Source organism: Apodemus sylvaticus, chromosome 8, assembly GCF_947179515.1.
Source record: "Apodemus sylvaticus chromosome 8, mApoSyl1.1, whole genome shotgun sequence".
NCBI classification, from domain to species: Eukaryota; Metazoa; Chordata; class Mammalia; order Rodentia; family Muridae; genus Apodemus; species Apodemus sylvaticus.
Window position 1 is genome coordinate 98693508 of NC_067479.1, and position 15987 is coordinate 98709494.

The following is a 15987-nucleotide window of genomic DNA, read 5'->3' on the forward strand; positions in this document are numbered from 1 at the left end:
CCCAGTACTTTTCAGGATTCCCCACTACCACTGAGTGCTAGCCCCAGGACCAAGGGCAGTCTCTGCTGCTATATGGAAGAAACGACGATGCAGTCACACCTGATTCCATCCTCTAACTCCACAGTGACATCCCGGGTCTAACTCTTCATCTTAAGTCCAGATCAGTCCTGCCAGGGGCTCAGTCACCGAGCAGGTTATACTGGTTCCCTGTGTGCCTCTCAGGCCCGCTAAGCCATGGGGCCTTTGGTCCCACGCCTACCAGGACTTGTAGGGTGCCATTGTCCAACAAACAGTGAGCCAGGCTTTGGCCACGGTGCTGGGACTGTCGCGGTAATTAAAGCCCCTCCTCTCTTCCTACCAAGTATGTCTGTTTTGGCCTCTCTGGGCCTCAGTTTCTCCAACTCACAGGAGCTGTCCCCACAATCTCTGACATTCGGTGTCATTTCCATTGGACAGGGCTGCTTCTCTCCTGGACTTATATCACGACAGTAGGGTAGCAAGGACAACACGCTGCCCGTATTCCTGCCTGGTACCTGCCTTCTTCACAATAGATATGCTCTTTCCTAAGCAGCTGCCTGCTTCTAAGGAGGGATTCCAAGCCTGGGGAACACCCCAAGTTTACCATGCTGGGGAAGGACTTAGGAAGGCCCAGCACTCTCTACCTACAAGCCTACCCAATCTGCAAACTCAGCATTTCCTCCTCCACTCAAAACGCCAGCTATTTGCCCGTGACATTTTGCTTAGATGGGCAAAGTCCAGGGCACAAGCTGAGGTGAACAAATCCATCTGTGGCCAAGATAAGGGGAACATTCCAGTCCTGGACTTCAGACCAGGAATAGGGCAGGCTCTGCTCTCCAAGAGCCCTGGGGAAGACAGACAGATAGACTGACAGACAGATGGGCATGAGCATACCCTCTTCCAAGAATGCCCCACCCCTTTGGGAATGAGGCTGTGGGCAGTGTGCACTTACCCGGGAGATAGTGAGGGGCATATTGAAGTCCTTGCCTCCCTGCAGACGGAAGCCCCAGGGCCCAGGCCCAGTCAGAGTCACACTGTAAGACATACTGGTGCTGACAGCGATGGCTTCCTCTGCAGACAAACAGTATGGAAGTCAGGTGAGAGGACCCTTGTGCAGCCTGTCTTTCCAGCCCCTGTCTCTGCTCCTGGCCCCAGACCCCCAACCCCTGGCCTTGCCTGCTGTGTGCCTTGCTGCCTGGCCAGGCTGTGCAGTGCTCCTGGGAGGCTCCTAAGAATAGCTGGAAGAGAATGCCATCGACACTGATATCTGCCCTTGCTGCGCCCATAAATGGACTGTAACCCTACACTGGGTCCGCCTGCCTGTGGCCTCCCAGCCGGTCCACCATGACTCACGCAGCTAATATAGTCCCTGGGGAGAGGTGTCAAACACCCATAACACATCCCAAGGGACAGGCATGAAAGTCTGGCCTCCCTTGTGTCCTCTGCAGAGCCTACGCTCTGTTGTAGCCAGGGGGTCCACTCTGGGTAGGGGTTTTGCTGTTCTGTTGTCCCTGGTAAGGCGCATGAGTTGGTGCCTTATGCATTGTGAGGCCCCCAGTGGGGCCTTGGACTTAGCTTAACCTCCAATGGGTCTGAAAAAACTGCTTTGGTTCAGAAAGAGTAATGATTGGCTCCTGGGTCACTTTTATGGGTCTAGACATAAAAATGACCATGTAATAGCAGAGCTCTGAACATGGCCTGGTTCAGAAAAGGACTCTTCACACCAGATTCCACAGGGTCCTAAGAGGCTGGCACGTTGGATTGTAAAACGCCAAGTCTCAGAGAAGTTAAATCTATTCTCCAAGGTCACACGGGGAAGGGACTCAGGGCCCACAGGAGCCTGAGCTCATTCCAGTGGAACTCATGTCAGAAAACGGGCTCCTAATGGCTAGGACATCTTCCCAAGCCCTGGCCCGAAGAAGGGGGTGCTGCAAGACCCCCCAGGGAAAAACTCTTGGGCCAAGTCTGGGGTTGGCCCACCCCCTAGACCCTCTGGGGCCCAGGCAGTTATTCCTGGCTCTCCTGGCTCATTTGTGCCCTGGAAAACGTGACAGTACCGTGGAAAGCTACAGCTGCCAGCCCTGCACGCCAGGCTCCGTGCCCTTTGCGCAGGAATGACAGGGGTAGGGAGAAGTACCATTTGTTCAGCCGCTGAGACACGGAGCTAGAAGGGGCAGGGAAGGGAAGCATGTGTGGCATGATCAGCCCGTACCCCAGAGACCGTGTGCTCCGGGTGGGGGCCTTGGCCCTCGGGACTTCAACCCGCGTGACGTTTGGGTTAAGATGCCCCTGTGCCCTCCCACAGGAGAGACTTCAGATCTCATGCCCGTCTGGAGGTAGATCGAGGCTCACTCTGTCTCCTCAGCTCGGGGAAACTGAGGTTCGGGGAAGATGGGGTGGCTTCTTGCCGGCCCTCTCAGACAGTGACCTGGAAGGCTCAGTGCTGGCCTGGCCTGGGTGTGAGTAAATGTCTAGCTTCCCTAGCTCTGGTCTCACACCCCCGTCCTGTCGCGCATTGGGTGCATGGTAAAAGTGATGTGACAGGGTCCCTTGGTGACAAGGTCACAAAGATAGCAACTGGAAGCAGTGGGGTGGGAAGGACTTGGGCTCTTCTTTGTCCCTGTACCATGCAACTCCGCCATCACGGACTGGAGGCCAGCACTTCCCCATCCCTCTCCCATCCCATCCTCTGTCCCAGCCCATGCCTCCCTAACTCTATCCTTGTTCCCCAGGGCTGTCTGTCTGTCATTCCCAGCTGAGGACGGTCCAGCCATGCAGCATAACCAGGAAGAAAGGGCAGACCCTGGACCTGGAGTCCCAGAGCTGTTGTACCTGGAGCTGAAGGCTCTTTCTCTGGCCTCTGGCACTGCCTGATGACTTCTGGTTAAGGGAGGGGGAGCAGGGAGATGCTCTTAAAGGGGAAGGCCAGCCTCCCTCTGCCTCCCCTGGGAGATCCAAAGCCAGTTGGTGAGCAGCTGGTACACAGAGAGGCTGGGCCGAGCTCCACACGTCACTGGGGAGGGGTGGATGGGGCCACACTGGCCTTTGTCCCTCCTCTATTTCGCTCCCGTATAGTTTCAGAAGTGAGAGTTAAGCCTGGAAATCCAGGGGACAGAGTTAAGAAACTGCTGGAAGCTGAAGACCAGGCCCTGTTCTCTTCATGGAAGCACCAGGAGACACGTTTATCACTAGAGACTCAGCTTTTTGGTTTTTTTGTTTTTAATTTTCCTGTGCCTTGTCAGATCCACATCTGGAAGGAACTTAGACCGCTAACATGGGACAAACAGTAGAGGCAGGGTGTGTACATGTGTGCTCGGGTGTGCATGCAAATAGGTACCCATGTGCCTGCTAGTGCCCATGTGAGTGTGGGTCACAGTGGGAATGCTATGTGGGAGCTAGAGGCAAAGGAGTGTTCCTAGTGCACAAAGTAAAGTCTGTGTTTGAGCCCTGGCAGCAGGGGACTCGGGGAAGGGCTTTCTGAACCAATGCGATGTCCAGCCTGGTGGTGAAGGCTGGCCAAGACGCTTGTCTCATCAATAACTGGTGTGTTCCCCAGTGCCATCGCCATTGTCACCGTCTGGACAATCACAGCATACAGCGTTTGAGGAGAGGCAGCAGCTGCTGGAAGAGAAGCAGGAAAGGAAAACCTGGGCTGGTGCTTCAGGCGGAGCCCAGGTGTGGCTGCTGAGCTGAGTAGTGGCAGACTGTGCTTCATGGCGTGGAAAGGAGCCGGAGACTTCGTATCCAGTGTAGCACGAGTGACAGGAACTCCTTCAAAGCTTCCAGGCATGTGAGACAGCCCTGGGTCTGTGCGTGTGATGGGGAGGTGACAGAGCTGGGCAAATACCAGAAGAAAGGGAGGGCCCGTGGGCATCCTACATCCTGAGATCCAGACTGGGGAGGCGTCCCTTGGTCTGAAAATACATAATACACATCTGTTCATCTCTAGGAGTGTCTCACGGGGCCTCCTGAAACGCCTTCCAATTTGAGAACGTTGACAATCGAAGAGAACTGTGTGGAAGGCCAGGCTGTGGTCAAGGTTGGGGGTGGCCCTTCTCAAGGACCACACCCCCAAAAAGGAGCCAGCACAATTTTAGGCTGTTTTCAGAATAACCCCTGGGACATCCTCAGACCTTTGGACTCCTGGAGTTCAGACTCCTTATGCCGCCCCCCACCCCAGATCCATCTTTCTTCTGCAATCCCATGTGTGTGTGAGGCCTGGTGTGCCCTTCACCCCTGCCGCCCTAACCCATTCACCGGTTTTCCTGACCTGTAACACCAGCCTCCTCTGGTGGTCATTTCACACTTGCTGCACCCACCACCCTATTCCAGGACACCCAGTTCCTTCTGAACCCCAGTGTGTTCACTGAGGATGCTCATGTGGACAACTCAGCCCCCTCTCCCGGGGAGCCTCCGGGGACTGCCTCCGTGTCCTTGTAACCCAATGGCCGTGCTTGTGGCTTATGTTTGGCAACTGCTGATGGTTGGCCTCCATGCCAAAAGCCCCTCCCTGGTGGTCCTGCCTCTATCCACTTTATCCACCATTATTATGTCTTCAACCATTTCCTGGCCACCATAGGCCACTGTCGGGCTTCTGCCCTGGCCTCTATGGTTGTACATACTGCCTGGGATACAATACAGGGAGGCAGGGGTAGGAGCTCTCGGATGTCAGAAGCATCAACAGTTACTCATAGGGAAGCAGCATGAAGGGAGGAGAACAGGACATCTATGATGCCACAGGAAGCCTCAGGACACCCAGAGGCTGACAGGGGCTGCTGTGTAAGGGACAGGAGGGTGGGGGAGCTAGTTGTCAGCCGAGGGGGGAGGGGCGCCTGTGCTCATGGCATTTCCAGTGTTCCAAAATACGGCCTTCCCTAATCGCCATCCACATTCCATTCCATAGGCACTGGGGCTGACAGCTGGCCTTCTTTTAATAGCTACAAGTGTTCTCCTCGGTGACATCGTGAGCGCAGGGCATTGGCGCTGAGTGCGTACATGGCTTACAGCTCCCTTCCCTCCGGTTTGTCCCGCATCAAAACCACACAGAGAGGTGCACACCATCACACTCTGTCACCCGCACAACATGGAGGCATCTCAGCGATGGAGAGCACGCGCCAGGAACATGGTCCACACACGCATGAGCCGTTCTCTGCTGTAGGTCACATATCATCAAGAGCACATACAGTTATACGCATACTCTATATAGACATACGGTATACATATTGTACACCATAGCTAACAGCATGTCACACGCACAGAGTTATACAGTCACATGCAGATTCTCCCCTAGACACAGACCATACTTAGATCCTGCTACAGATGTCTGAGAGTTCCTGTCACAGCGTCCTCTGGGCAGGCAAGGGGAAGCTGAGATCTATGGGGAGGGGGAGACGCTGAGAGGCCTATTCACACAGCAAGCCTGCCTTTCTGGTCATGCCTTAGGCTACTTGGCCTGGCTCCCTGCCCTTTCACACATCAGCAGGTGCTGGGTCCAGATACCTTGAGAGGCTTGGATTTCTGTACCTGTGGGCTGGAAGGAGCCTTGACTTCTCTGTCTTCCAGGTCCTGACTGCAGAAGGACTGTCCACTGGCTTGCCGGGCAGCTCCCCATGTGGCTGTTGTTTCTGTGTCTGTCCAGCCCTGGGGAGGTGGGGGAGCAACTCTGAGGTGTGAGGGACAGCTTACTCAGAGCATACTCCTGCCCCTCTCCCTTCAGCCTCTTCACAGGTATTTACTGAGGGGACCCATGACCGTTATTTACAAAGCTGTGGTCAGCAAAGTACAGGAAAGAATGTGAGGAGAGAGGAGTTGTGAGGAGCGTTTGCCTGCTTAAGCGTGTAGCTATTTAGATAGGTGAGAGTCAAGGCCTCTGTTAGCAAATGAGACAGACTCCTCAGTTTCTACTACAGGTTCAGAGTGGTTCACAGTTCTACAACTTAGCACAAGGCCTCAGGGCCAGAGCAGTGGAAGATAGCTGGGCAAACCAGCCATGCTGGCTCTCAGATACACAATGAGGGTGTGTTGGGTCAAGGCTTGGAGCCGGGTATGATCTCAGGCTAGTGCTCCCTGTTTCCTGTAGCTTGTAGCTCTTTACACCTCCTGCAAGGCAGCATTTAGTGCTAAGGTACAGGGATCCTGGGCCATCCCTTGCCATGGAGAAACAGGTGACTTGGACAGGCCATATGCTGCTGCTGGGTAACTTCAGCCCACCTGCCTCCTCTCTGTCAGGGTATTCCTGCTTGCCACAGAGGGTGATGCAGTGGAGGTTAGAAAAAATGAAGTGAATGGGGGCTGCAGAGATGGCTCAGAGGTTAAGAGCGCTGACTGCTCTTCCAAAGGTCCTGAGTTCAAATCCCAGCAACCACACGGTGGCTCACAACCATCCATAATGAGATCTGATGCCCTCTTCTGGTGTGTCTGAAGACAGCTGTAGGTACGTATAATAAATGAAGGAGGAGGAGGAGGAAGGGGAAGAGGAGGAGGAAGGAGTAGGAGAAGGAGAAGGAGAAGGAGAAGAAGAAGAAGAAGAAGCCAGGCGTGGTGGCTCACACCTTTAATCCCAGCACTTGGGAGGCACAGGCAGGCAGATTTCTGAGTTCGAGGCCAGCCTGGTCTACAGAGTGAGTTCCAGGACAGCCAGGGCTACACAGAGAAACCCTGTCTTGAAAAAACAAAAAGAAAAAAAGAAACTGAAGTGAATGAAGTGTCCCCCAGTCTAATATGTGGCTCTGCCACCCAGGTCCAGGTCCCCAGGACTGCTTGGGAAAGGAAAGGTTTGGTACCAGCCAATGGGGGACTTACCACGTCACTCTCAGAACCCAGGGACTCTTGACGCTTCCGTCCAGAGATCCAGCTGAGGTCTGAGGACTGGCTGCTTAGTGTGGAGCGGTGCGTGGAGCGGTAGCTGAGGGAGGGGTGGCTGCGCTGGCCTGATACTCCGAGAAGCACCCCAAGGCAAGGCAGGCGCTGGGCAATGGCCGCCCTGCAGAGTCATCGTGTATCCGGTTAGGGTGGGAGGACAGGAAAGGGAGGAGGAAAGGACAGACTAATACAGGGGTAGAGCTGGAGGACAGACAGACAGACAGCGTGGTGAGAGAGACTGATAGGCTCCCAGGGCTGATGGGGTTAACAACAGAATCGGGGTGTGGTGGGGGTAATGGGTTCAACCAACTAGCCATCACTTCATGATTACCCTTGGTGTTGTCTCTGGGAGTGGGTGTCATGGACATGCCTAAGTACTGCAGGCTAGACCCACTGAGATTAGCAAGTGCTGGACCTCACCAAGCTGAAATGTCTTCGGGGGTTCACAATGGTGCCTCGTTTTCATTTTTTTTTTTTTTTTTTTTTTTTTTTTTTAGTAGAGCAAGAACCTGGCCGCATTACCTCAGGAGGCAAGCATGCTTGCCGGGTCGTTGCACTATATCATGGTCTGAGGGCTTGCCTTTGCACAGGAAACACTCCTAATGAGCCACCGAGGCTGCCTTAAGACATAGCCGTGCAGTTAGGACAGGCTTCCTCTCAGGAAGCCATTGATATGGGGTTCTGGGAAAGAAGAGGGGGGCATGCCAACTGCGGACCTCCCCAGTGTTATTAGCTGTACCATGGCGTTCATGACCTCACCTGATATACCCATGAGAGACCAGAAAGACAGACAAGCCCTGCCTTCAGCTGCAGGCCCAGGCCCTCCATGCCCCTAGGTGGGCCATACCTGTACTTGGGGTGAGTGATGGCATAGATGATGGGATTGTGGATGGCAGAGGCCTTGGCGATGACAGCTGGCACAGAGCTCATGTAGGGTGTCAGGATGTGCGAGTACCTAGGACAAAGAAAGTGTGGGGTCCCCCTTTTACACCCCAGTTGTCTCTAGGGTAGACCCTGCCTGCCAAGGCCCAAACTCAACCAACGCCTGACCAGTGTAAACCAACATAGTGAGAGGCTGGTAGGAACCAGGGAGAATTCTGGTTTGAAGTGGGTAAGAAAGGAACCATAGATGATTGAGGATGGAGCTCAGGGAGGGAGATATGCCACTCCTGTAGGGGTTGGGGTGGCTAGGTCCCACTGTCCCTTAGAAATACCCGTCTGTGCTGTCAATTGTACCTGGTCTTCAGACCCTACATGCACCACTGCCAAGCCCTCACCCCATCCTGTTGTGCATTACCCCCTGGGATGTCCTAGAGAAACTTCTAGTAGGCCCCTAGAGGAGACTGCATTGTTACTACACAAGAAGACTGGTTCTCAGATAGTTCAAGGTACCCAAATCTCATTCGGGTGCCATGGTTACCAGACTCGGGCCATAGAGGATACTAGGGGCACCACTTAGGAACCCATTCTCAAGAAACAGCAGCCCTAGCTGTGTGCCTATGGCGCAGGCTAAGGGGGACCCAAGCATCAGGTTCCCAACAAGACAGAAGGTTCTCAGACAACCTGTGTGTAGCCAGAGCTCCCCCTGTATATCCCTGAAGCTCCCAGGAGCTGGGCAAGCCTAGTGACTTGGGTCAGGCTGGAAGGAGAGGCTACCTGGACCTGTGTCTTCAGCCCCTGTACAGCTCTAAGGCTCCTGCTCACCCAGCAAAGGCCACCAGGGCCACAGTGGAGTAGGGAGCCCATGACAGCACGAACAGGAGAATGACGATCAGTGCGACCTTGGCCATCTTCCACTCGCTCTGCAGCCGCTGCCACTGCCGCCGGCGCAGAGGGGACTCACCGCAGCCCTCACAGGCCCTGGGTTGTAGCAAGTACTGGGATCATGACAACTGCAGGGAACCTCCCTGGACCAGCCCCACGGGGGGTGGGGGGGGGGTGGGGGAGGGGACATACAGGAGCCATCTTTCCCCACACAGACAGCTCTGACTTCTAGAAAGTCCTGATTTCCCTGAGCCTCAGCTGCCCTCCTGTGGTCCTGCCAGGAGGACCACAAGTCTCTAAGCCCTCCTTAGAGGACCTTGTCTCTGGGAACTTTCCTAGACACCCTCACCCCGTAAGCACACGCGCTCACTTGTCTTGACCTATCTGCGTCTGAGCGTGCTCTGATGGGCAGACCCTCCCTTCTCCGGTCCAGCTCCGCACAGTGCACTTACCGGCCTGTCTCGCGGATGGCCCTGAAGATGAAGATGTAGCAGAAGATGATGGTGAGCAGGGGAAGGAAGAAGACAAAGCAGAAGAGCAGCATGGTGTAGGCCCGCACCCGGGGTGTGAAGGTCATGTAGTCCCAGGAGCAGGACGTCAGCAGCCCCTCCGGCACATAGGCACCTGGGAGCCGGGGACGGGCGCTCAGCCTTCACTGTGGCCTTGCTGAGGGTACCTTGCTCAGGAGGGGTTTCAAATGGGGAGTTCGGGGTTCCTAAGCCCAACTTGACCCCAGCCACAAGCCTACCCTACCCAGGATGGAGAAAGCTGGTGGCAACTGAGAGAGATGAAGGGAGACTCCCATGTTGGTTCTAACAGGAACACCATGCTAGGAATGACTGGAGCTAGCTCCTCTGTAGCCACAGGGTCATTTTTCTCAGGGCTGAAGTCTTGCAGGCGTGTCCAACCTGCTGAGGCCTCCCAGCCCAGGCCCTGACTGAGCTACACACTCAGCGTCAAGCATGCCCCACTTGCTCCCACCCCCTTACTTCGGTATTTGGTGACAGGTTTCCTGCCTGTTGCTCTAGTCCCTGGTGACGCACGCTCAGCCTCCCTCGATGCTAGTGATGCCCCCTAATGTCCGTCTGACTTGAGACTTAGGTGGCCCATGAGGCTGACGGCTCTCCGGCCCGACCTTTCCTTAACCTTCTTGTCTCATTCTATCTGCCCCTCCCCTAATTCCACCAACAGACTTACTCCAGCCAAAGAAGGGTGGCAGACTCCAGGCCAGGGCGTAGAGCCAGACGCCCAGCAGGACGAGGGCTGTTCGCCTTTTGGATCCCATGCCGATGGTGGCCAGCGGACGTGTGATCACCAGATAGCGGTCCATGGCTATGGCTGTCAGGGTGATCATGGAAGTGATGCCAAAGACAGCCCCACAGAAGGCATAGAACTCGCAACCTGTGGGTAAACCCACTTCCCTAAGTCCCTGGGGAAAGAAGTCCCGGTGGATGGGACAAACTCAACTCCTTCCCCACCTTCCCCAAAACAGGACCGAGCCAGCTCCACCCTGCTTGCTTGCCACATCTGACAGAGTGGCAGAGGCCTCAAGACCAGAACCTCCCCTCTCCTCTTCAGTCACAGGATTCAGGATGCTTCCCACTTGCCCAGCAAGAACAAACCACCTCATCCGGGCCACCTTCCACTGCTGCGGCATCCCTCTGTTAAGATGCCTTCCTCCTTACGGCAAAAAAGGAGCCCCAAGCGTCTACCTGTCTCCCCAAAGAGCCACTTCTTGTAGAGGCTGCTGGCAAAGAAGACCGGGGCCTGAGTGAATGACATGAGGAAGTCGCTGACTGCGAGGTTGATGATGAACATGTTTGCTGGTGTCCGCAGGCCTCTGTTCCTGTGAGGTCAGACGAAGTCAGGGCACGTGTCCCAACACCTCCAGAGCTGTGGAAGACCTCGCTCACCCTTAGTAGTTCACGCATGCTCATATACACCAATGCTACTATGCCCAAAGTACACAGGCACACAAACAAGCCATGCATGCACACACAATCCCACACACATGCATGCACGGCACGCAGGCTGGGGCTGTCTCTCAGTCCAGCAGGTACCACCAATCATATGGACCACGGGCTCTCCCGTGATGGGTCCCTCACAGTGAAGTGAGAAGGAGTGTCTCCACCAGCAACGGCTGTGCTGCCCAGGAGGCTGCTTCTTGGTCATATCAGTTTTTTCTTCTCGCCTTTTGGATTACTCCCTCTGTGTGGCTTACTCTGTCCCCCTGGACACAGTCTCCCAACAGTGTCCCTCCAGACTCCCCCTCCCCCCACCAATTGCTCAGATATATTTTTTGCCAAGACAGAGTTTCTCTGTGTAGCCCTGCTGGCTGTCCTGGAACTCAATCTGTAGACCAGGCTGGCCTCGAACTCAGAAATCAGCCTGCCTCTGCCTCCCAAGTGCTGGGATTACAGGCGTGCGCCACCACCGCCCGGATACTTTCATACTATCTTCTCAGGCCTTCTTCTATTCTCCCCTATCTCTCTTTTCCTCTTGCTCTTTCTTCTGCCCAGTCTGGCCCTGCCCAGCTCAGCCTGTCTCCTCAGTGTTCACACCTGAGGTAGCAAAAGGCCGAAGAACGTGTGGCTTTGACCATGGGACAGACACCTTCACTGACCTCCTCTGATACCATCCATCTGAATACAGGGGATCCTAAAGGGGGCTCGATGGTTCCCGTTGTCCAGATGAGAGTGCCAAAGCCTTACTCACAGAAGGGCTTGGTCCCCATTACAGCTCAGTAAGTTGCAAAGCCAGGATTTGTCTCCAATCAATGCACATACAGGAGAAAGACCCGTGATCAGAAAGCCACAGTCCCATGCTGGAAAGATGAGATGTGTGCACGCCAGGGGGCAAATGACTGTCTCAGTTCTTCCACTAGTCTGTGGTGGAGCCTGAAGTCTGCTCACTTCCCTGCCTGCCTGTTACAGCCAGAAGCCAGCAGGCAGGGAGGGAAGCTAAGAGTGGCTGTTGAGGGTTTGAAGATCCTGGTGTCTAGAGATGTTCTTCAAGGTAAAGGGAGGAGGGAGGATTCGTCTGAGTGCAGAGGATAACAGAGGTAAACTGAGAGCAGGGTAGAATGAGCTGAGACCTGAAGATCCTGACAGTACTGCCTACCTCAGAGGTTATGCCTGAGGCCCAGGTGGACACGCATGTGTATTCGGGGTTCCCTGGGCCAGTTTCCACTTTTTGTCTGCTTGGAAGCTGATGCCTAGACCTGATACTATAGAAGGTGTGCTCCTCGCTTCTCTGCCAATCCTAAGGTGCCCCAGATAGAGCTGGGTGATGCTTTTACCCTTGTATTCTGTCCTGTCTCTATGCTGGATATGCACAGTGCCCTTGGCCCAACCCCACCAACCAGGCACCTGCAGAAGGTGTAGATGACCGTCAGATTTCCCAGCATCCCCGTGAGTCCCACCAGCAGGATCACCGTGCCTAGGGTGTAGTGAGCATGGTCTGGGACGTCGACTGTGGGGAAGGGGACCCAGGCAGCAGCCTGGGGACCAGATGTCTGTGGAGAGAAAGAAAGAGAGAACATCGCCTACAGATGTCCCTGGAAAGAAATAATTTCCCAATCAAGCTAGAGGGTAAACTGAGGTATGAATGAAAAGCTATGGCCAGCCCATAGGAGAAAGTGCAGGTCTTCCAAGAATTAACTCTGAGCCCATATATGTGTGGATGCTGAGCTCCTTAGAGGGAGGAGAAAGGCTCAGATGGGCTGCTGGAGGGTAGCAGGTCAAATGCATGCCTGCGAAACAGGGCACAGCTTGGGTGACCTTAAGGAATCAGCTCCTGGGTACTGCCCTCCCAATGACCCCAGCAAGCTTCCAAGGAGACCTTGCAAATCTTGGAGCAAAACTGAGGACCGACACTAAAGCCTGGGAAACGAGGGAGGAAAACTTTGCACTAGAAAGAAAGCTTAGGTTCCTCGGGGCAGCGGCAGAGAGGTCATTTCTCCCATGAGGTTAGTATACAGGGTCTGAGGATATCTCCCAGGGAGAGACGGGAGTCTGCTCATTGTCCTGCCCAACAACCCACTCTGGCCAGTACAAATCCGGAAGCCTGGGGCATGCTTTTCTATCCTCCTAGAATATTCCCACGGGGGACCTAGTCGATTTCTGGAAAGAGTAGAGGTCACCAAGGAAGGTTAGGACAGCGCCTGCCTTTCTGGTTCTCCAATGGTCTCTGCCAGTGAAGACAGTGCCTGTCCCCTCTTGTCTCAGGCTTTGTGTAGAGAAAGCTTAGAGAAGTCCAATGATGCCCAGAGTCCTTCATCTAAGCTCAGACCTTTCCTATCTCCCTGTCCAAAGAGGGGTGGGGGGGGGGGGGCAGGATTGGGGACAGGAGTTTCTGGGCACAGGCATGCTCCCCAAACTTACCGTGGGGCTGACGGATAGAAGCTGGACTCTTACGGAGCCGTTCTGAGTGCGGTTCCAAACGCCTTGTAGGGCAGGGCTGGCTGTGAATCTCGGATCCTGAGTTAAGCTTGCCGGGACTCTCGGTCCTGAAGGAGAGCTCATGCTCAGGCTCACGGAGGAGTTAAGCGCACCGAAATCTCAAGGATCTGTCCCCAGACTTCTGGGTTTACACCATCCTTATCACTGCGGCCTGGTCCACCTGCTGCCTGCCGGTTCTCATAGATCCAGCCTGGAGCTGCTGTTCGGGCGGCTGACTGCTCAATGTCTAATGAGGCGCAAAGGAATGAGTTCTACTCGGCAGGATCCCTCCACACTTTTAAGTGGCGGTACTGGGTAGGGAGGGGACTACGCATGCTCAGTAGCTCCCTGCTTCTGGCGGTCTCTGAAGTGGGTCCCTGATGTCGGCCCATAAGGGTCTGTGTGTGTCTATGTGGTTGCGAACGCCTATGGGGCTCAGCTCCTGGACACCGGGCAGGAGGCTCTGTCCTTTGCACTTCTTGTTCTTCTGAGAGGCATGGTGGTCTCTGGAGAGGTAAATCTATGTGAGGTTCTATCTCTGAATCTATCCATGAGCCCATGACATCTTCACACTTCCCTGCACGAAGGGAGATGCTACAATGCCACCGGATATGCAGGACAAGAAATGTTTTTTAGGTAGATGTAGGACTGTGTACCTATGGGGTCAGTGGCACGAAAGACTGAGACAAAAGGAAACACTTAAATTCATTAATTTGAGACCAATCTAGGCAACATAGTGATAACTAGTCTTTTTTTAAAATTAAAAAAAAAAGTAGTTTTGGGGCTAAGAGCACATGCTATTCTTTCAGAGGAGCCAAGTTTGGAATCCAGCACCCATGACTCAAACTCCAGCCCTCTGCTGGGCTCTTCCAGTACCTGCATTCACATAGGCATACCCACGTGAAGATGCACTAAATAATAATAATAATAAATACAAATAATAAAAAATTAATAATAATAATGTCAATGTAAAAAGTGGTTTTTCCTGGAGGAACTAATACATGCAGGCTCATCAGGATGCATGCTGTATCCTGCTAATGTCTGTGTGCGTGGTGGGCCAGGCTTCTGCCATACCACTGAGCTAAGAGCAGGGTCAGGGACCTCCTCCTTGCTGTCGCTCCTCTCTGATGATGCTCCACAACAGTATTGGAGTGATGTCATCGCACCCGGTCGCCCCTCCCCTGGGACCACAGACAGGTCTGTTTTGTTTATTTCTGTGGCCCTCTGAGCCCATCAGCATCCGCACACACTGAACAAAGGGGAAATACCTCCCTTCCCTGGTCCTTGCTTCCCAGCGTGCGGCCTGAGGGCCCACCCCTCGAAGCCCGTGGGAGTCAGGCAGTCTGGGAGTACTGAGCAGGCAAGCTCAGGTGCAAGACAGCAGTCCTTACCCTTTCACAGGGGTTGCCTAAGACCGCCAGAAAACACAGACATTTTTGGTTTGTAACAGGAGTGACATTACAGTTATGAGTAGCAATGAAAATAATTTTAATAACCTTCTTGAAAGTTAGATTCGGGATCTGGTGAAGGGCTGGGGAGGCTTGATCACTCGGAAGTCACAGGCTTGGGGAAAGAGCAGTCATTGAAACTACCTTTCCTGAGGATTGCTGAAAGCTCAAACAGACTTTGTCAGTGTCATCAAGGAAGCGATCCTAAGCACCTGGGATGTTCACACCCATCTGTGTGTCCTCTGCAGCACTTGGAGTGATGTCACTGCACCTGGTCCCCTCTTCTGGGGCCACAGACAGGTCTGTTTTGTTTATTTCTGTGGCCCTCTGAGCCCGTCAGCATCTACACACACTGAAGGAGAAACACCTCTTCTCCTTGGTCCTTGCTTCTCAAGGTGTGGTCTGAGGGCCAGCCCCTTGAAGCCTGTGGGAGTCAGGCAATTCAGTACATATTACATGAAGCGGGATGTGCCAGTCTGGGAACTAGAGGACTTCCGGAAGGGGTGGTGGAACAGCAGATTTGAAAAGACTCTAAAGGCTGGGCAGTGGTGGTGCATGCCTTTAATCCCAGCATTTGGGAGGCAGAGGCAGGTGGATTTCTGAGTTTGAGGCTAGCCTGGTCTACAGAGTGAGTTCCAGGACAGCCAGGGCTACACAGAGAAACCCTATCTCAAAAAAAAAAAAAAAGAAAGGAAGGAAGGAAGGAAGGAAGGAAGGAAGGAAGGAAGGAAGAAAGAAAGAAAGAAAGAAAGAAAGAAAGAAAGAAAGAAAGAAAGGAAAGGAAAGGAAAGGAAAGGAAAGGAAAAGAAAAGAAAAGAAAAGAAAAGAAAAGAAAAGAAAAGAAAAGAAAAAAGGAAAAGACTCCAAAGCCACCCAGAGATTACTGATGGTCGGGTGGACTGACTGCCTTGCCCGAGGCTGGAAGGATCACAGCACTGAAGAATCTGAGGAATTCCAGGAGTTGGGATGGTCCAGCGGGGTGGAAGGTGGCTGGACTGGTGGTGTAGAATTCAGTGTGTCTTCTTCAGCCTCTGGTCTCCAGAGGATGCTACTGATCCCCAGAAGCCTGCTAATGGGCTGGAAAGATGTGGTGCCTGTGATACCGGGCTGGGGTAGGGTGACTGTGCAAACTGGCATCAGCTAGCTTCCCTGTGTCACCCTTCCCCCACCTCTGCTACCCCCCTGCAGCTGCAGTCAGCAGGGTCACCAGGTTCCAGTTCACCTGTAGCACCTGTTCTTTGGTTTTCTTACCCCAGCCTAGGTGTGTCCTGGGGAGTAGTTGTCTGAGTCATGAGGTGGTACCAACTTTTGGCTTTGCCCAGATTCCGTGGTGTCTCTGCTCATCCTTGTCTCAGCATCTGCAGTGATCCCACTTATCTCTCCACCCCGCCCCCGCCCCTAGCCAGGGTACTAAGGGAGACCAGGGGTTCACAGCCCTTACTTACTGCTTGACCTGC

General features: G+C 53.9%; 2 protein-coding genes across 9 annotated transcripts in view; both read right to left on the bottom strand.

Annotated features, from left to right (window-relative positions):
- Ldb3 (LIM domain binding 3) overlaps nt 1-1078 on the bottom strand; it is a 61379-nt gene extending 60301 nt beyond the window's left edge. For all 7 annotated transcript variants that reach the window (XM_052190189.1, XM_052190188.1, XM_052190187.1 and 4 more), the window contains exon 1: nt 971-1078. In XM_052190189.1, the coding sequence (XP_052046149.1) occupies nt 971-1063 (93 nt within the window). In that variant the 5' untranslated portion in view covers nt 1064-1078. The remainder of the gene's footprint in view (nt 1-970) is intronic.
- A 2181-nt stretch (nt 1079-3259) lies between these two features.
- Nucleotides 3260-13166, bottom strand: Opn4 (opsin 4). 2 transcript variants are annotated; one of them, XM_052190669.1, is made up of 10 exons: nt 13026-13166; nt 12012-12157; nt 10356-10489; nt 9841-10044; nt 9096-9267; nt 8584-8739; nt 7727-7834; nt 6820-7000; nt 5542-5658; nt 3260-3932 (listed from the first exon to the last, which is right to left on the bottom strand). In XM_052190669.1, exons 1-10 carry the CDS (start codon nt 13164-13166, stop codon nt 3894-3896), a joined length of 1398 nt encoding a protein of 465 aa, XP_052046629.1. In that variant the 3' UTR covers nt 3260-3893. The 2 variants fall into 2 exon arrangements, with proteins under 2 accessions (XP_052046629.1, XP_052046628.1); XM_052190668.1 differs by having other exon boundaries at nt 5518-5658.
- Nucleotides 13167-15987: the final 2821 nt, after the last annotated feature.